The sequence below is a fragment of the Neomonachus schauinslandi genome, chromosome 3 (assembly GCF_002201575.2).
Source record: "Neomonachus schauinslandi chromosome 3, ASM220157v2, whole genome shotgun sequence".
NCBI classification, from domain to species: Eukaryota; Metazoa; Chordata; class Mammalia; order Carnivora; family Phocidae; genus Neomonachus; species Neomonachus schauinslandi.
Genome location: NC_058405.1, coordinates 130882750 through 130903287, shown reverse-complemented (window position 1 = coordinate 130903287; position 20538 = coordinate 130882750). Strand labels below are relative to the sequence as shown.

Here is a 20538-nt window from a genome sequence, read left to right as displayed (position 1 = left end):
TTCTTTTCTCTACAGATTTTAAATAACCTCAGCATGGTTGTTAAATCAGGGGAAATGACAGCTGTGGTAGGATCCAGTGGATCCGGGAAAAGCACAGCCCTGCAGCTTATTCAGCGTTTCTATGACCCCAGTGAAGGCATGGTGGGTGTCTTCCAGAAGCCTCTCAATACGTGGGGATGGGAGAGTGCAAATGGGGATATATTGGTCAAGCACAAAGGCCTAGTGTACACAGAGGCCGTCCTGATGCACACACAGTTGACTTACTGAGTTTTTGACTGAATTGACTGGACTGATTCCCTGCACGGTGGTCGTGTTCATTGAACGACCAGCCCGTTCGCTCAGTGATGTGCACACACATTCAAAATAGTATTGCTGCCTTGTCAGTGAATTCGCATTTCCATTTCCTTCTTTGTATTGTAACAAAATCATTATTGTCTCTTCAAGTTTTCCAAACTCTAAGTATAGGAAAGGTTGCATGGCTAGAACGAACAGATTGATGACTGCTTTGAGAATTTAGGTTTTAAAGACAAATCATATAATTTCACCAACTACTTCGTCTCTTTTTTCCTTGTGTGTTTATTTGCCTATAAACATAGACTGAAACTAAGAAAATAAATATCCATCATTGCCATTTGTTTATCACATATGTCAAGTACTTTATGAAGATGATTACTTATTTTCAAAAATGAGCCCCAAGATGTATATGCTCATTTTATGAAAAGGAAGCAGAGTCAGAGAGGTTGAGATTTGCTCCCGATTTGAACCCAGGGCCCTGAGATGTCAAAGGCTCTGCTCTTTCTATGCTCTCAAAGTCATTCTTGTCAACATCTCCTTGATGCTTTGAGATAGAATCATCTGAGCATATATCAAGTGGCTTCAATGCAAGGTGTTCCCGGTCATGGGAGCACTGTTATACTGACATGACAAACGTAATGGAATGTTTCTTTGTTATGGACAGTTCATCCTACAGGTATTCTTTGCTACATACCAGCATAACTATACTCTGACTACATAGAAATCATGGTCTCTTGATGTAAGATTTTTACTTTTTTTGCTAATAGTGATTTTTGCTTATCCCACTTACATTTTCGATTACTTTTGAACAGCAAATTCTATTTGATGAATCTGGCCAGAAAGCAAGAGTTACTTTAAAGCATACCTACAAGATAGGGACCATTTCTTCTTTTCTTTGTAGCTTTGAAGTCCATTTTAGGTCACAAGTCAAATGATAATAAAAATATATAAAGTATGGTGAATAACTGACTTGACTCTATTGAAGAATTAGATTTTTTTTTCCATTCCTGGGCCAATCATATTACATTAAATGACCTTTACATCATTTGTGTTTTTACAACGAATTGTTCTACAGCTAGACTTGATTTCAACTATATATCATCACTCCTATATAAACAACCTCATTATGGGAGGAATTATTTCTGTTATAATCCTGTGGGTTTCTATTATTTCTCCCCATAGGTCAAGTAGAACATAACATTTTGATTCAGAACCCTGAAGGGTTCCAAGAGATGTGACGTTGTGCTTATGGTCTCTAGGTGACTTTAGATGGCCATGACCTTCGCTCTCTTAACATTCAGTGGCTTAGAGCTCAAATTGGGATGGTGGAGCAAGAGCCCGTTCTGTTCTCTACCACCATTGCAGAGAACATTCGTTATGGCAGAGAGGACGCAACGATGGAAGATATAGTTCAAGCTGCCAAGGCAGCCAATGCCTACAGCTTCATCATGGACCTGCCACAGGTACCCCTAGCCTCTCATCCCGGGGTGGGAGGGGGAGCAGAACTCAGAAAGTTATAAAAGGAAAAAGAAAAAGTTACATGATACTATACATTTCTTTCCATTTGAATCCCAAATCATTAAATTCTTAATGCCATGCTAGGTTTCATTCCTGGAAATGTACCATGAGTGTTCCCCTTTGCCTGAAAGCATATTGTTGTTGATATATTAAAAATCTACAAACAGGGGAACTTTCTTTTAAAAGCTCCCCTTGACAGAGGTACAATCTTCTTACTCCATCTGTTGAGAATTTGCCTAAGCAATTGATAAATTTGTTATGTGGCAATGACTTACACAATGTTCATTGATGCCTACCAATGTCATTGTTCTTTCATTTTCTTGGGCTTAGGCAGCTAATTCTGTGGCCTCAGTACTGTATCTCGCATATTCAAAAATTCTTCATTTATCTTCATTTTAAACAACAATGACAACAAAAACCAACTCCATATTATTACACTTATACGTATTTTGTGGCTGCTAAGTCAAATGGTCTGCTAAGTCAGAGAAGAGCTGTTATGACCAGTTAACATATGTATAGTGCTTACTACCTACCAGACACTGTTCTAAGCACTTTACATCTCATTTAACTCTCACGACCATCCTGTTGGCAGCTACTATTATTATTTCCATCTGTGAAGAGAGAACTAAGGTTCCAAGAGGTCAGATAACTTGCTCAAGGCAGGAGAGTCAAGATTCACACTCAGGTGGTCTGGCTCCAGAGTCTGCGCTCTAGATCATTTCCTATTCAGCCTTCTAGATTACCTGTGTGAATAGGATTGCAGCTGTGAGTATGATATAGTCCAGTGGTAAAGAGTATAAAGCTTTGGAATCAGACTGCCTCCATGAAAATCCCAGCTTCTCCATTTGAAAGCTCTATAAACTTGGGCAAGTTACTTTAGCCCCTTACACCCCAGCATTTCCTTACCCACTGATTGAGGAGAACAGCAGTACCTGCCTCATGGGGCATCTGGGAGGACTAATGAGGTGATATGTGTAAAGAACTCAACTTCATGCTTTATACATGGTAAATGCTCAACTCATGTTGGCTCATAATAAACAAGACAAGAGCCTGACATCATTGTGAGATTCCAATATAATGCTAAACATGAAAGATACTCAGTAACTTTTTGCTGTCAATGGCAATGATTGTACAGCTAGCTTGATCTTTCATTTGTAATATAGAGACAGATTTAATATTGTGCTTTTCTGTGTTGCTTAGCTAGAGAAAAGAGGGAAGAATTTGATAGGTGCTTTAACCCTTTAAAATGGGTTTTCAGGACCCTGATCAACTTTTACTTTGGTGGAAACTTTTTTTTTTTTTTTAAGTAGGCTCCACACCCAGTGTGGTGCCCAACACAGAGCTTGAACTCAGGACTCTGAGATCAAGACCTGAGCTGAGATCAAGAGTCGGATGCTTAACCAACTGAGCCACCCAGGTGCCCCTACTTTCGTGAAAACATTTTATTTGAAGTTGAGCTAGAGAGAAACATTTATACAGCCCAGTGAACCTGGGAATGAAAGAATAAATTAGTTTCTTTTTTTTTCTTTCAAAGATTTTATTTGTTTATTTGGCAGAGAGAGAGAGAGAACACAAGCAGGGGGAGTGGCAGAGGGAGAGGGAGAAGCAGGCTCCCAGCTGAGCAGGGAGCTCGACCCTGGGATCCTGACCTGAGCCAAAGGCAGATGCTTAACTGACTGAGCCACTCAAGCGCCCCAGGAATAAATCAGTTTCTTTATCTTACACACAAATATTGATCAGACAGTAACCTGTTTCAGGAAAGGGTATTTCTTTCAGTGAAAGTTGGGCCTGTGAAAATTCATGCTTGAGAAGGGAGCTAGAAAGGATCTTGTAATGATCACTGCCAGGAGCCATCAAATTGTTCGTCTTCATTATCAGTGTCACCTTCTTCCTAGCAATTTGACACTCTCGTTGGAGAAGGAGGAGGCCAGATGAGTGGTGGCCAGAAACAAAGAGTAGCCATTGCCAGAGCCCTTGTCCGAAACCCCAAGATCCTGCTTTTGGACATGGCCACCTCGGCACTGGACAATGAGAGTGAAGCCACGGTACAAGAGGCACTCAGTAAGGTCTGTTGAAAGTCTGAGTTCATTTTACAAGACCATGTGGAAATGTGCTGTAGGAAAGGCAGCTCACTGAGAGAGGAGGGAGAGGGAGAATGGAAGGATGGAGAGGGGGAGGGAAAGAGAAGGACTACATGGGTCAGTGTCTCCAGTCTGACTGTTTAGAAAATACTGACTAGACTGTTCCTCACAGTTGAATAGAAGTCAGTATGGCTTGCTTCCAAAAGCTACAAATGCAAAATTTTCAATCTTATTAAATCTAACTTATAATATGTGATTTCAAGAATTTCCATTTTGCTTTTAGCTGTTGATTAATAGCAGCAACTGGACCAACGTGTGGGGTGTTCATGACCTTGATAAAGTGCGCTGGCCTTTTCTAATATCTGCAGAGCGCCTATTTGAGGATTTTCCCAAGGACTCAGGCTCTGATTACTTGTGGATTCTGAGACCATCCAAATGTCAATGTCAGCTCTGTCTTACTGTTTGGTTAACAGTGCACTGTACATTCTTACAGATTCAGCAGGGACATACGATCATTTCGGTTGCTCATCGCCTGTCCACAGTCAGAGCTGCAGATGTCATTATTGGTTTTGAACATGGTACAGCCGTGGAAAGAGGCACCCATGAGGAACTGTTGGAACGGAAAGGAGTCTACTTCACTCTAGTGACTTTGCAGAGTCAAGGCAATCAGGCTGCTAACATAGAAGGCATAAAGGGCAAGTGTCTTTTCCATTACACTTGTACATTCTATAAAGCATTATGTTTGTTAGCTCTCATAGTTTCGTGGATTTCTATACATTTTAATAAACACCGTCTTATTTGTTCCCCCAAAAGCCCTTGGAGGCATTATATAGATGATAAGAGAAAGAACAAAATCTCAGGAGGTTCAGTTACTTGATCAAATCAGAGAGCTAAAACCCAGGTTTTGTGGGGAAGATGATTTTAATGCCAACCCCCTTGTTCTTCCCTCCCCACTTTGCAAATAGGAAAGCCTTCCTGGAGTGTCCAGCACCCAGTAGGACCTCTATTCTTGCTGATTGAGTAAATTAATCAGTGACTAAACACTGTAATGCTTATTTTCCCTAAAGCAAATAGCAAATAGATACATCAGGCCCTAGTGCATCCTTTTTTTTTTTTTAGTTTGAATTTTCAGATTTGGTAACTTATCCCAACTTACATTAACCAACCACCACTTCAAACTTTCTCTACCATACCACATCTCGATTTATGAACTCCATTGGGTAAAACTACTGTCTATATTTAACACATGTGATTTCTTCTGAAAAGATATATATTTTTTTAATTTGGTGAATCTACCATAGAAATGACCTCTAGTGGGTTTCCCTTCAGTTTTTATGATTCATTCTATTAGATATCTATTTGTTGGAGATAACACAGGGGGTATCACACAGCTCAAAAAATTCAATCCTGCTGAGTATTTTTTTAAGTTTATTTATTTATTTATTTATTTATTTACGTAATCTCTATGCCCAAGGTGGGGCTGGAACTCACAACCCCATGTCCAGGAGTTGCATGCTCTTTGGACTGAGCCAGCCAGGCACCCCCTGCTGAGTATCTTGAATTTTTTGTTGTTGTTGTTAGAATGTGCTGGATAAGTGTTAAGTTTTATTTGCCACAATGAAGTTAATAGAATGTTTTAGCATCAGACATAGTAATGATAGGCTAGGCAAGCATAGTAAGAAGTTTTCTTTTGATATGGTTCTCCTTATTGTATACACTAAGGAATCGTTCATGTTGTGTTGAATAGGAGAAGATAAAACTGACCGGGCCTCACTTGACAGCAAACAGACCTTTTGCAGAGGGAGCTACCAGGCTAGTTTAAGGTAAGCTGAAGCCATGGGGCAGATTTTAAGGTTTTAAAATATTCTTAGGGGGCGCCTGGGTGGCTCAGTCGGTTAAGTGTCTGCCTTCGGCTCAGGTCATGATCCCAGGGTCCTGGGATCGGGCCCTGCATCGGGCTCCCTGCTCCGCGGGAAGCCTGCTTCTCCCTCTCCCACTTCCCCTGCTTGTGTTCCTGCTCTCGCTGTGTCTCTCTCTGTCAAATAAATAAATAAAATCTTTAAAAAAAAAAAATAAATAAAATAAAAATAAAAAAAAAAAATAAATAAAATAAAATATTCTTAGGAGCCCTCTGCACCTATGATCCTCAGGCAATATCTCAGGTAAAACCTGAGATATTAGGCATTATGTTTAACCATGCTTCTCTGATTGGAGGAAAAAAATTATAAGGGTCATTAGAATCACAACCTGAAGCTACTGACTACCTTCTTAAACACAGCTAGGTACCTCTTTTGATTACTGGGCCAAAGGTTGCAAAAAGGAAGTGATATACTTCATCACCATGTCAACAAGAAAATAAGTATTTTCTTAACTTTTCAGATGAACAAAATTCTACTTGTTCTAAGTAGTTTAGTTACAGTTTATTATTAGGACCAAATAATCATTTTTAATATAAACATTTCCTATTTGGCTATTAATTCTCACAAATTCTACATTTTGGTGACTAGGATGAGAAATCCAGAAATACAATCTATACCCAGAAAGTAGCTATTAACCTCCTGCAGAGAAAGATTTATAAGTTTAAGTAAGACGGTCTGTTAAAAATATCTCATTGTGTATGCTGACAGATTTTTTTGCTAAAAGATGACTAAATTAAGTGTTAATTTATATCTTATTTCCTTGGCTTTGGTGTTTCTGACAGCTCAGTCTCTCTTTAGTAATATATTTTAGGTTCAAGAACAATTTAATGGATAACAGGAACTAATTTCCTGAATAATAATGTTGAGAGAGAGAGAGAAAGTGGGAGAGTTATTTAGTCCCCAAATTAGCTGTTTTTATTTGCAGAGAGAAGTGGTACACAACTTCTGAGAAAGGGACTGGCCTATGTTGTCAGTTTCTTTCTTTCTTTCTTTTCTTTTGAAGATTTTACTTATTTATTTGACACACAGAGAGAGAGCACAAGCAGGGGGAACAGCAGAGGGAGAGGAAGAAGCAGGCTCTCCGCTGAGCAGGGAGCAGGGAGCGCAATGCGGGGCTCGATCCCAGGACCCTGGGATCATGACCTGAGCCGAAGGCAGACGCCTAACCGACTGAGCCACCCAGGCGCCCCATGTTGTCGGTTTCTAAAAAGGTGTGTGATAGAATTCTAACTCTGGTGCTTACGGTGGACCAGAGGGAGCTGCCAGGTGGGCCCAGGGTTACAGTGGGACAGCCTATGCTAGACAGGTAGAATGGTCTGTGAAAGATTCAGGTAGCAGAAATCAGAAGGGACAAGGATATGTGTTTTGCCATGCTCAAAACTGGGAGGAAGTCAGCCATATTTCCTTTTCCTCATACTCTGCCATGGCTTCCAGTGCTCTAGGAGTCTCTCTAGGCCCATGACCTTACGGCTCAGCCCTACCATGTACTCTGCTCTGTCCAGCTGACACATGCCTCTTCCTCGTGCATTCTGAAGAAGACTTCTTGACCTTAGTTAACTAACCCAAAGAAGCGACTCTATGGCTGGAGAGTCTCGAGCCAGGCGGGAGGGAGTTGGGGTGCCCCAGCCGGCAGTTTGATAGCAGGGAGGCGGGGCGAGGAGTGGTTTCAGGCCTGATCACCATGAGATTTGGCCAGAGTGTGAATGTGCAAGAGCAAGGAAGAGGAAGGACTGGAGCTACATGCACCTGTTGGACCTGGGTGACTAAGAGGGTGGCAGTGTTACTAACAGGACGTGGGAACAAAGCAGAGGAATGAAGGGATGTGGTAGTGCCTCCGCAAGAAGGCCAGCTGAGCACGCGTAACCGACAAGCAGCATGTGACGTTTGTCTTCACCTGGATACAAACGAGGGAGAGGGACTTGTGGATGGTTCCGTCTAGATCCTTGGCTCTACGTCTCTCACTTTACACCTTTTTACTGCACATTAGGTGCTTTGATAATGTAATGCCCTCCTCTCGTCTTCAGCATTGCCTCTATCGCTTTTGCAAATGACTGGAAACCTAACTCAACCAGGGAGAGGATCAGTTTACCTGACTAAGTAGTCCAAGGATGCCTTAACTCCAGGCAAAGCTGGGCTTTAATCAGGTGTCCAAGATGCATGCAGTTTCTCTTCCTTTCTCAGCTCTGCTTCCCGCCCCCCCTTCTTTTTTGCTTCATTTTTCAGGAGGCTTTCTTCCTTGAGGGTCTTGACATAATTGCCAGCAACTCCTAGCGGTGCCTACTTTCAAGTTTAACGTAGAGGAGAGTAGGAGTCTCCTTCTCCGAAACCTCAGGAAGAAGACGAAACCACCTGAACCAATTTCTTATATCTGTGCTGCACTAAGTATATGTACTAAGGAACCCTGTTCTCTCCTGTCTCCATGCTTCGGTTTATATTATCCTCTCCATCAGAAATGCTCTTCCTACAAATATCCAAGTCCTACCGTAGCCACCTCTTCCATGACGCCTTTCATGGGAACACCTGCCATACATTTCTTTTTCCTTTAAATTTTCATACTTTCTATTCAAACTTGCTTTATAGCACTTAGCATATTTCTTCCTTACAGGGTTAGGATTGAGTACACGTTTTGCTCTTTTGTAAGATTTTAAACTCCTTGAGGGTGAAGTCTGTGTTTGACCAGTCTCTGTAATCCCCACACCTGGCATTGGCCTGCATGTCATAGATGCCCAATACGCTTCTGTTAAATGAATAAACAAATCAAATAAATTTTATTTCAATAAGATATTTGTTAATTAAATGTATTTCCAGGGGCAGTACATAGCCTAAAGAAAATCTCACTCGGGGGGGCGACTGGGTGGCTCAGTCAGTTAAGCATCTGCCTTTGGCTCAGGTCATGATCCCGGGGTTCTGGGATCGAGCCCTGCATCGGGCTCCCTACTCAGTAGAGAACCTGCTTCTCCCTCTTCCTCTGCTGCTCCCCCTGCTTGTGCTCTCTCTCTCTTTCTCTCTCTCTCTCTGTCAAATAAATAAACAAAATCTTCTAAAAAAAAGAAGAAAGAAAATCTCAGTAGGGGCCCTATTTTCCTCCTACTAGCTCATTTGTATCCAGGTGGCCTTACACTAAAGTAAACATCAGGTGTAACTATAGAGAGAAAGAGCTATCAAAACTACAACCTACAACCAAAAGGAAGGTAAAGGCGCTGGGCCGTTGCCATGGTAACAATTAGCAGACCGTGTGGATTTGGAATGGATTTGAACCTTGGACCTTTTGTTGGTAGACTGGTAGGACAGCTTTCCTCTCCTTCTCTCCCTCCCTCCTTGAGCACAGTCTGAGTCAGAGCCTAGCCTGGGACTCAGAGGATCCAATTTAAATAGCTACGCCATAGGAATAGTTCTGTGAAACCTAACCAGGAAGCTCCCTTACCTGGTTGTGATGTGACCTATCAAACATTTCTGTTTATTTGATACATGTGATGTAAGCTTGAACAACAGTTAAATCCTGTTCCAACCTGCCCATAATCTACAGACTCTTTCATGTTTCTGTTTATTTGCAGAGCTTCAATCCGAGAACGCTCCAAGTCTCAGCTTTCTTACTTGGTACATGAACCTCCATTAGCTGTTGTAGATCATAAGTCTACTTATGAAGAAGACAGAAAGGTCAGGCACCAGTTGCTCTTGGGGATTGGAGGCAGTCTTTCGGGGACTATTGCATGACCTTTAAACCTGAAAATATGAGTTTTCAAGGCATATATCCAGTAATGTTCACTAAGTCAGATTAAATGGGAGAACCCATGAGGACCTGATGAAAACTCTAAATTCTATACAATATATTAAAAGAAATGCAGAGTAAGTAATTACTTTAAGAACATCTGGTAACTAAAACTGGACTATAACATTTATTCAATAGTTTTTAGATGAACCATTGAAATAGACATGGGCAAATTACATGTGCTTAGATTATTTGATCATGTATGTATAATTTTAAAAGTTTTTAAGAATACTTGAAAATAATTTTTCTCAAATTTTTAAATCTCCTCCTTAAATTATAACTACTTTGGCAAAAGTGTTTATTCAGCAAAGGTGTTTGAGAACGTTAGCCGTTACAGAAGTTATGATGACTTTTTTTTAAGATTTTATTTATTTATTCATAAGAGACAGAGACAGAGAGAGAGGCAGAGGGAGAAGCAGGCTCCCCGCTGAGCAGGGAGCCCGATGCGGGACTTGATCCCAGGACCCTGGGATCATGACCTGAGCTGAAGGCAGATGCTTAACCATCTGAGCCACCCAGGCACCCCAGTTATCATGATTTTTGAATGAACAGGTTTTATGGACAGTTGTTTACCTCACATAGTTTTACCATAATTTTTTAAGGATACATCTAAAACTAACACTATTAATGTTAATATAATCCAAAACAACACAAAAATGAAAGAAATAGGAGAAGAATCAACAGATACAACAATATTTCTTCCTAAGGATGCAGGTCCTCAAAGCTGTCGTGGGCATCTTACTTTCACAGCAGGTACCCGTCATCTCCCTCCTCAAAGCCTTTCCTAATGCCTGCACTTTATTCTTCATCCTGAGAGTCTCACTTTCAATCCTCCACTACTCTTTACTTGAACCTTTTCATGACAGTTTTCTTATTGAGCCTCATTTGGGGTCATGTTGTCTTCTTCCCTTACTAAATTACAAGCTTCTTAAAGTTAGTGACTATATATTATTTATGTTTGTATCACCTTAGGCCCTTAGGCCAGTGCCCTGTACCTATTAGCATATCAGGGGATTTTAAAACTAGGATGAAAAATTGAATTTCTACAATTAAATAAGCTTTGATAAATCTTGTGGTTTGGGACACAAGATTTATCAAAGCAAGTAAGTCAGAGAATATTTCAATTACAAGCACATCTATTATGCATGATGTCATTTCAAACTGTCTTTAAAAAATGTTAAATGAGAATCTGTTTTGGAAGTAATTATAAACCTTTGTTCACACTGACAAATGTGGAATAAAGTACAGTCTTCCTTAAGATCTTATGACTGTGACAGAAGGATTATTAAGGCTCTCTTTGTTCTAGCATATTAAGAATGAATAAATAGATGTCTCAATAGAGTTGGTTTAAATAAATTTCATAGAGAAACACTTTTTCTCAGGAGCAGCAGAGAGAAGAAACATATTTCGCAAGCATGATTGCTTACTGCATCTTGCCATTAAGGAGTCAAATCTTCTTCTAGATCTAGAGATAGGTATTTCATTCCTGTCCATGGTGCTGCCACTAATAGGGACAAGATGCCTTATATAAGGAGACTAGTAAAGCTTCACTGACAAAGAACCAAACACTACATTGAGATTTCAAATGTAAGAGTACCAACCATATTTGACTTTTGCATTATTTTTTTTTCTGGTTTCTGTAACTATTTGACAAGAAAAGCAAGAGAAAGGAAGGAAGGAGGGAAGGCAAGAAGGAAGGAAGGAGGGAGGGAGGAGGGGAGGGAAAGAAGGGAGGAAGGGAGAGGCGGAGGGAGGAGGGAGGGAGGAAGGAAGGAAGGAAGGAAAGAAGGTAGGAAGGAAGGAAGGAGAAGAAAATCTGATTCTGTTGTTGCTGTTGAAACTGGCCGGTGGCCCAGCACAGCAGCAGAGATCAGATTCCCACAGGGTTCCCATGATGTGGAGGAAACTCAGAAGGGAACCATTTAAATAAGATGAAACCTAAATCAAATATACACACCAGTTTTAGAGAAATAAAAATGCTCCATGTAATAGTCTACTTACCAGTCTTGTAAATTAGAATGGAATAATTAAACAAAATTGAATGTAAACCAATGTCATGTTTAAAAGATGTCACTTCATATTCTCTCTCCAGTTAAGAGAGAAAGAGGAAGGGGGAAAAAAGGGATCTTGCTAAAGCTCCAAGAAAATAAGGTCTTAAACTTATATTATTGCTGCCCATTTGTATGGTAACGACATTAGAGTTTTTTAGATTTAAATTAACAAATTTTTTATTTAAAAATTTTTAAAAATGATTTTATTTATTTATTTGAGGGGAGAGGGGCTGCAGGAGAGGGAGAGAGAATCCTCAAGCAGACTGCACGCTGAGTGCAGAGACCCATGCGGGGCTTGATCCCAGGACCCTGAGATCATGACCTGAGCTGAAATCAAGAGTTGGACGCTTAACCGACTGAGCCACCCAGGTGCCCCAACTAATTTTTTAAAAAGAAACAATGGAATTAGGGTTGATACCATTTAATTTATGGAATTTCTAATCCCAAGTAATATTTTAAAGTACTTTAAATATGTAGGATATTCTAATCCCAAGTAGATTCTAAAGCATTTTAAAAGTTAACTGAATTCCACAAGCCCAACACTGGCAAAATTCCTTTCTTTTTCTCATTTTATGGAGGAGTTCTAACCTTAATCTGTTAATTGGGAAGTGTTCTATCTTATGTTGCCATGCAAAAGGTTTACTTACACAAAGGAATTATCTCCACCTTGTGGTCTCTTAAGAGTCTTGACTCTGGGCATTTAGAAGAGATGTTTGCATGAGAGGCTTGTATTTCCAGATGCTAAGTGGGGTTACGTGAGACCAGGTCTCCTAGTTAGCTGGTAACAGAGCTAAGACTGCAGCCTGTTTCTTCCCACTCTCCAAGTTGTGCTTTGGGCTCCCAGAAGTGAGTGAAATCTTAGCTATAATGCTGATAAAATTAAGTGGAGGATTAGGGGAAACCTACAGGTCAGAGGTGCCAGTCTCTGATATTGAGACATGTCTCTCAGGGAAACGAACAAAGTAGAATCTCTGGGAGTTCAAGTCAAATTCAAAGGTTTGAAACCCATCACTTCATCATGGCCAGTTTAGAAGATAAGGTCTAAGGATTGCTTAAGAGGACAGAGACAGGACTCTTAAAAATGACTCTCAGTATATGTCCATTTGGAGAACGTCTGCTCCTTTGTCATAGTTACCATTTCTTATCATCAAATCTTAAAGTCATTATTGAGGCAGGAGATCCCTATGGATTGGCACACAGAAACCAGTGTAACAAAGTATGGAACGCAGAACATAAGATTTAAGTAAGAAGTTATATTTTCACTTGACCTATAGGAGGAGGTGGAAGGAAGGAAACTGGGAAAAGCCCAGTGTCTACTACTGAACCATCTGCATAGTAGGGCAGCTCCGTATTTTTTTAAAATAAATGTTTCGTTGCATGTATGCACCATGGGCATAAGAGTTTCATTCATTCTTTCATCCAATAAATGTTGATCGTACATCTGTTGTGGGCCAGGGATTGTGTTATGGATGCAAAGATGAATAAGAGCCACGGTCCCTCTCCCTGCCCTGGAGTTGCTAGCAGGATACTTCTTTACATGTGATAAACACATATGCATGGTGCAACTTGACCTTGCTACAATAAAGGGAACATATCAACTTTTATAATTTCACCCATCTCTGTGAGTTACTGGTTTGCCACAAATACAGGGAACATGAATAAAATCATCTTTAGCTTTTTTTAGATGACTAAATTTGTCTTTAGCTTTGCAAAGATCAAAGGAAAAAAATCTATACATCACGGCTTTATATTTTGTGTTCTTCTATTCTTCTACTATTCTTTTTTTAAAACTCTCCTACTTTTTTTTTTTTTTTTTAGCTATAGAATATAAGTCAATCAGAAGTCAATTACTCGGGGACAGATTTTCTAGTTTTTGCATCATTCAGGCTTGATGGTGCATCTTTTTGGGGGTAGATCAGGGGACAGTTTCCCTTGAAGTCTAACTCTAGTGAAAGGGGACAAAAGACAATTATTCAAATCAATTAAATTTTGCCTCTTGTTAGTTTATCTTGGAATGATATCTACTGGAAAAAATCACTTCATATTATTTTTACATGTCTCAGGTATTGTTGCTTAAGGCTAGGGATACCTTCAAGAATCAGGTCAGGGAAATTTCTGTCATGTCAGGCTGTGAGTGGGCTGTTTCGTAGGGCAGTGGTTCTGGGAAATTTCGGAGTTTAATGTGCCCGGATGGTACAGCACAGCTGACACTTTCCAAACCTATAATCATGGAATCCTAGGCATTCTGCTCCTGAAGGAGTCTTGGAGGTTACATACTGCTGGGAAACTCAGAGACTGGGCTTTATTATTAGAATTATCTGAGGAGTATTTTTTTTTTAAACACAGATTCACACTCAGACTTATTAAATTTGAATTTCTGGTGATGGGGACCCAGGAATCTGTATTTTTAATCATTGATCCACCATAAGTCCGGCAAGCATCCTGATCTGGACACCAACCACTGTCTAGAAGTGTAAAGGGTCTAAATTTTGCTCTATTGCAAGCTTCCAAGTTAGCCTGACACAATTTCATGGATGCTGGCAGAATATACAAAGGCTCTGAGCCAGAGACAAAAAACTTTATTACTCACGGCAAGAGTAGTAACCAGAGTCTATCATTTGCACTGGTTCCCCAGGCCAACCCCCAGATTTAAAGAGGGCCAGATGATACCAGCAAATGAAGGGGATGTGTTAACAGCAGAGGAATCCTGAGCTGGAGGAGCTTGATTCTTTTATAATAGACAGTAAACACATCTGCTCTTTTCTTGGGATGGAGATACCATCTCTGTCCTCTGAGGCTATTTGATATGCAAACATCCTTAAAAAAATAGTCTGAATAGAGGTGGTCAATGCCTCTGCCTAAGATGGGCAGAAACACAAGACACCCATAGAGAGTTGTCTTCCCAAAGCAACTTAGTCCAACGCTCTCATTTTGAGGATGAGGTCACCGAGCCCCGGAGAGCTAAGTTGCTTGGTGATATATTCCATGGGTGGCTCTACTGGGCTCATCTAAGAACGCTGTTCTTTCTATGCTTGTCCTATTCATGCTTTCCTAGTCACCCCTCTTCCTCCCTGGAATTGATTTCCTAGAGTTAGTAGGTTGTCAGAGATAAAATTATTGGACAGAAAGATTTGCCACATGAATGTAGAGTGACAAGTGCAAATGTTGAGGGCAGACCAAGAGAGAATTTGAAATGGAGGCAATAAGAAATCCATCACCAGCCAAGCTGCCTTCCTCCACCCGAGTTGGCTTGCAATGATAATTCCATAACAAGACACAAGGTTTTACGTAAACTAAATTGGTAACGTGGTCTTTGACTTTGGAAGTGAAAGGAGAGTATCTGAATTTCCTTGAGGTTTCTGTTCCTGACATCCAACTACCTAAAGGGTAAATTACCATGTATTAATGAAAGAGAGCACTAACTAATAGTTTTGTAGTCAATTTGTTATATTTTTTATATATTTTAATAGAAACAGTAAAAAATAATGCAAATCTATACAAGCCACCTAAAATCCTTTCTTGAATAAAGTCAATAATACGTTTAACAAATGATTGAACAATTAGTCCCACAGATCAAGCACTGAGTAATATCTATAGCGAGGAAAAATGATAGGAAAAATGATGGAATTCTGAGTATAATATCTGCTTTCAAGAGGATAAAAATTTGTTAGCTGTGACACTTCAATGACAACTACAGAGATCAGAATAGGGAAATATTAAAATAGTTTTCACGCCTTGCAAAGGATACATAGAATTTAGAAATCCCGAATGGATTACCATTTATTTCTGGGCACTAATTAAGGAAAATCTTATAGAAAGCATGTAAATGATAACTGTGGACACCGTTTAATACATTTTGATAATTACTTTGCCTTGTTTCAGATACCCTGCCCTGACTTAGCGCATTAGTCAGTTACTAGATTGGAGAACTTTGCCATTTATGAATGATGTACCTTGAAATTGTTACGAGTCCTCAAATACGTAAACACCACCATAGCACAAAAAACTTCTTTAAATTAGAGGGACTTTTTTTCAAAGGTCCAACATATTTATTACTCCCCTAGAGTCAACGCATATCTAACTGTGAAATGAAAACCACAAGCTCGCCTTCAGATGAATGTCCAATCTAGCGCGTCCCTTCCAAGTCACGGCATGGTCTCAAGCAATTCAAAACCGTTTCATACAAAACAACAAATCCCCGCATCTCATAGAACTTTGAGGTCACTCATAACCCATCAAACCATGACTTTTAAATCTGTGAATGCCAGAGGGTCTGCTGTATAAGAAAAGAACATAAGCAAAAACGTCTGCGTGTACCTCGGGATGACTAATGTAACCCTTTGTCCCCTCAAGGACAAGGACAGTCCTGCGGAAGAAGAAATTGAACCTGCCCCGGTTAGGAGGATTTTGAAATTCAATGCTCCCGAGTGGCCCTACATGCTGGTAGGGGCGGTGGGTGCTGCTGTCAATGGGTCGGTCACACCGCTGTATGCCTTTTTATTCAGCCAGATTCTTGGGGTAAGCAAACGCTGGATTAGCTTGATTCTTCTGATATTTTTTGTTTTTCGATCAGTGGATATTGTCATTTTTTGATAGGTTGGCTCTGTATTTTGATGGATTTAGCTGTCTTTTCCTCATCTCTAAAGCATCTCCATGACACAGCAGGTAAGAAGAGGGAGCTGAGCGCTCTCATTTGGGCTGGCAGGACGCTCCTAGTCATCGTGTCTGTAAAAAACTGCAAGATGGCTGCAAATGTAGTGTCAGGAGAGGGCAATTTCCCTATATGCGAACAAAATTGGAATGCAAAGCAGGTTCATTGAATAATACAGAAGGATTTTAGGGCCGTTTGATCTTGCTGAAACAGCTGAGGTGCAAAGTTGGCCTATAAAAGCAGGTGTGAGTGCATGTTGCAGAATTGTCTGCTCTGCTGATTGCATCATTGAAATGGCAAGGTGGGGGAGGAAACAGGAAAAGGAAGAGAGAAGTAAAACAAGGCATGGATAAAGAATAAGCTTATTTCAATTTTTCACTCCCTAGGAGTTTTGATAGTCTCCATCTGACTTCATTGCTACAATAAAAATAATAATAACTACAAGCATTAATTGACACTCTTTAAGCACTTTATATATAATAGTTCACTAAATTTTCCTAGTAACCACCCGAGGTAGGTATTCTTATTGTCCCCGTTTTTACAATAAAAAGCGAACCAAGGTATACAGAACTTAAGATAGCAAATAATGGATCTGAGATTCAAATCCAGGGTGACTGGAGAGCGAGGTTCTAATAAAACTCTCATTGTAAAATTAGTTATCGAAATGCTGCCAAGTTTTTTAGTTGAAATTTACCCACATACACAGATCCCATGAGATCAACAAGGGCAAACCGAGAATCTAGATAACTTTATTAATTTGTTCATGGAGGAACAGGCATTAGGTGGCAGGGCCAGGGCTAGAATCCAGCTTTTCCGAAGCCTAGGCTAAAGGATTTGCCAGCACACCACACTGTCAGAGCTTACCAAGAGTCCTGAGTGTTAGTTTCCCCTCTACTTCTCTTTCTTTTGTGGCCTCTCTCAAGAGGTCCTGACCAGAAAAATGTCCCCATGGGCATGAATCATACAGAAAGGCCTGGACAGTCCACAAAACAAAATCAAGTCAATTGGGTCGGGAGGGCCTCAGTCACCGCTTCACCTTCCATACTGCCCCCTTGTGGTAAGTGAGGAAATCATGGTAATTTCACAGAGGTAGGAGATGGGGAACCTGGCCCTTCAACTCTGGTAAATTGAATTTCTGGTTGTGTGAAGCCGTTTATGATGACAATCTTTTAAATAATTAATTTATATTCCTTACTTTCTGGTAAGTACAATGTCCTAAGTATAATGGAAATGTTCTTTTATTCACTCAACAGGTATTTGTTGATTATCTCCCATAGACACTGTGTTCAAGGGACTTGAGATTGCATTCAGTCATGCTGCCTTCTCTGATAGAGTTTCTAGTCTATGAGGAAGACAGACAAAATCTACTCATAATTCGGCAAATATTTATGAATCACTTATTGTTTGTCAGACATTGTTGCTGGGAATGAGGATAGAGGGAGGAACAAGAAAACCAAAGCCCCTCCCTGCTCTCATTACGCTGACATTCTAGTAGGGAAAGGCTCTGGAAATGCATCTCACGGAACAGTGATGAGATGTAGAAGGTGTGGTGGATAGGGTTGAATTCTGTAAAGACCCAACTGTGCTCTAGATGTTTGCTTTTAACATAAGTCTGGGATACCATCTTCTTTGTTGATCATCACTTTCTTAGAAAAACTGAGCAAAGAATATACTCACTCAGCCATATCCAAACCCTGTACATGAGCTTCTGTGGAAAGAGTGCTGGACTCCCAAACAGGAGATCTTTTTTTCTGAAACTAGCTCTTCTAGATACTTATCAAGCACTATATGCCCTGGGATCCCACCATGCCATTTCTCTGGGCCTTGGGTTCCTCAGCTATAAAATGAAAGATTGACAAAAATGGTTTCTAAGATAATTTCCAGCTCTATTAGTCTATGAAATGGCCAAGTCAGAAAAAAATTTGATGATTCAGTTATAACCCCTGCTCTCCTAGAGCACCCACCAGTTGTTGGTAGTGAGAATAATTTCTGTGATTCTTCGGGTCACAACCAGAAATCCTAGGAAAAACTTAGTGTAAGCAATTAGCTTAAGGGCTGCAGTACCAGAGTAACAGGATCTAGCTGGTGAAATCCAAAGTCTGCTCACGGTTAATGTTCTCACAGGGTTATATTTGCTAAGCAAATGATGCTAAATGAAGTACTATTTTTCCTCTCTGATAAAGAAGATCATTTCTGTTTGTCTCTTAGCATAATTACCACATATTCATCAGTAGATTCATGATACTTCATCTCACAGGGTATAATCATGAGTCAGATAATAGTCTGTTTGTAATTACGCTATTTTCATCCTGACATACCTAAAGGGCACAAATACTCACATTTGTTGTACTGAGACCACAGTTTGGAATGTAGACCCAGCAAATGATTGCACACTGTTAGGAGCCTGGTTGTTAATCTAGTGAAGCATCAATTCACACATAAGACATAATTTATCTGATTCGCTTTCCATCGGTCTAGTTGACTTGGGAAGTGTACAAGTGTTCCAAGCAGAGCAATGTGTATGTAGCATGCTGGGAGAAAACATGAACTTTGGAGACAGCCAGCCCTGGATCTCTGCTCTGTATTCTCTGTGTGCATTTGAACAAGTGGCTTTTCCTTGATGAATCTTAGTTTCCTCATCTGTAGTAAGGGGCAAGAAAATCTACCTCACTGGGTTGTTTTAAGAAGCCTAACTTAAGGAAATCTTCATTTAAGTTAAAATAGGCTAAGTAACATGTTTGGCATCTGGTAAATAGCAAGAGTTTAGTGAATGTTTCTTTTCTTCTTAAACAAACTTACCATTACAAAAATGGCACAGATGTATCATAGAGGAACCTGTGGATGGGTAGCTTTGGGGGCTGCATTTCAACAAGGTTATACCAAGGACTCATGGAGTAGAATTTTGTGAAAAAGGTTATGGAGAGACAGATGCCCAATCTTAAACTGGACAGTCATGGGGATTTAATATTAGCCAAATACTTGTTTAACACTGAGAAGATGAGTAATGCCAAGAGCCAAAAGAGCCTGCCAAGAAGAAAACCACTGGAATCAGAAAAATAGACATTTCCTTATCTAATAATAACCACTAGCTAAATGAACTTAGAAGTTCATTGATATTTTGGGCTCTAGTTTTCCATCTATAAAATAAGAGTTAAGCTGACTCATCTGCACTTCTATGGTCCTATAGTCCATGATTATAATAGGTGACATGAGGGAGCCATGGGAATCGTGGCATCACAGTTTGGGGGATTTGTATAGTGATTTTTTAAAACAAAATGAAACAGGCCTTTAAATCCCTAAATTTGTAAACTCTGTTAAGTAAACATATGAATTATTCTATGCTGGGAAGAATGACCATGGAAACTTCTGAACCCACTTCCATCTGTATTAAGAACCATGAAGACCCTAGAAACTGTCCTTGAAACAGTAAATCTTATTAATCTAGAACCCCTCCCTCCACTTTGGAATTTGTGGTGATTTGAATATGTTACTTTGCTTTACAAAAAAGGATTTGTTAATGGAGTAGTATACATTGTTTTCAAGAGATTTATTTGGTATGTGGCAGGCACTCAATATGTATTTATCGAATAAATGGTTTCTTTTGAGCAGCTGCTTGTTAGTATTGTTCTAGTTACTTAAATTAATTTAGAGCAATAAATAAGGCTGTCTAATGCATACTTTTTCTGAACTCAGAGTTCCCTTACTTAGCCCAAGTTAGGAATTTTGTTGTACCTGGAATCCATTTCATTATAGGGCAATGTCATTAGAATATGCAGCTCTTCTCCTCTTGTCTTACTGCAACAGCTGAGTCCCCAGTCAGTTGCTTGAGCATACGTCTCCAAGTTCAGAATACACTTAGGAAGTATAGTTTACTCCTTCTTATGGACTCAAAAAAGCCCATTCACAACTTCCATAGTTGTTTGGGGGGGGTGGGGGATGTTTTCAACTTCTCCTGATTTAGAAACAACAACCTCAGCCTCAGATGGATGGAAAGTGTTTTTTCTCCTAAGCCAATTCCAGTTAATGACTTGATAGCTGGTTGCTTTTTTAATGATGCTATTCTTCTTATATATATATGAAACTAATAACATGTAGGGCACCTGAGTGGGAAAATCATCTTTATTGCTTCTATTATTTGAGAAGGACAGAAATCATGATAATACTCTGTGCTTTGTTCCAGATAACATTCTCATCTTCCTTCCTATCTTCCTTCCTTCCTTCCTTCCTTCCTTCCTTCCTTCCTTCCTTCCTTCCT

The 20538-nt window shown here is 39.9% G+C and overlaps 1 protein-coding gene across 2 annotated transcripts in view; it reads left to right on the top strand.

The window, feature by feature from the left end:
- ABCB11 (ATP binding cassette subfamily B member 11) overlaps window positions 1-20538 on the top strand; it is an 86842-nt gene that overhangs the window by 47170 nt on the left and 19134 nt on the right. The window contains exons 13-19 of one of the 2 annotated variants that reach the window (XM_021702735.2): window positions 16-141; window positions 1554-1757; window positions 3708-3878; window positions 4387-4588; window positions 5641-5716; window positions 9367-9469; window positions 15986-16150. In XM_021702735.2, coding sequence (XP_021558410.2) covers window positions 16-141; window positions 1554-1757; window positions 3708-3878; window positions 4387-4588; window positions 5641-5716; window positions 9367-9469; window positions 15986-16150 — 1047 coding nt within the window. The remainder of the gene's footprint in view (window positions 1-15; window positions 142-1553; window positions 1758-3707; window positions 3879-4386; window positions 4589-5640; window positions 5717-9366; window positions 9470-15985; window positions 16151-20538) is intronic. The other variant, XM_044913323.1, reaches the window with a different exon arrangement.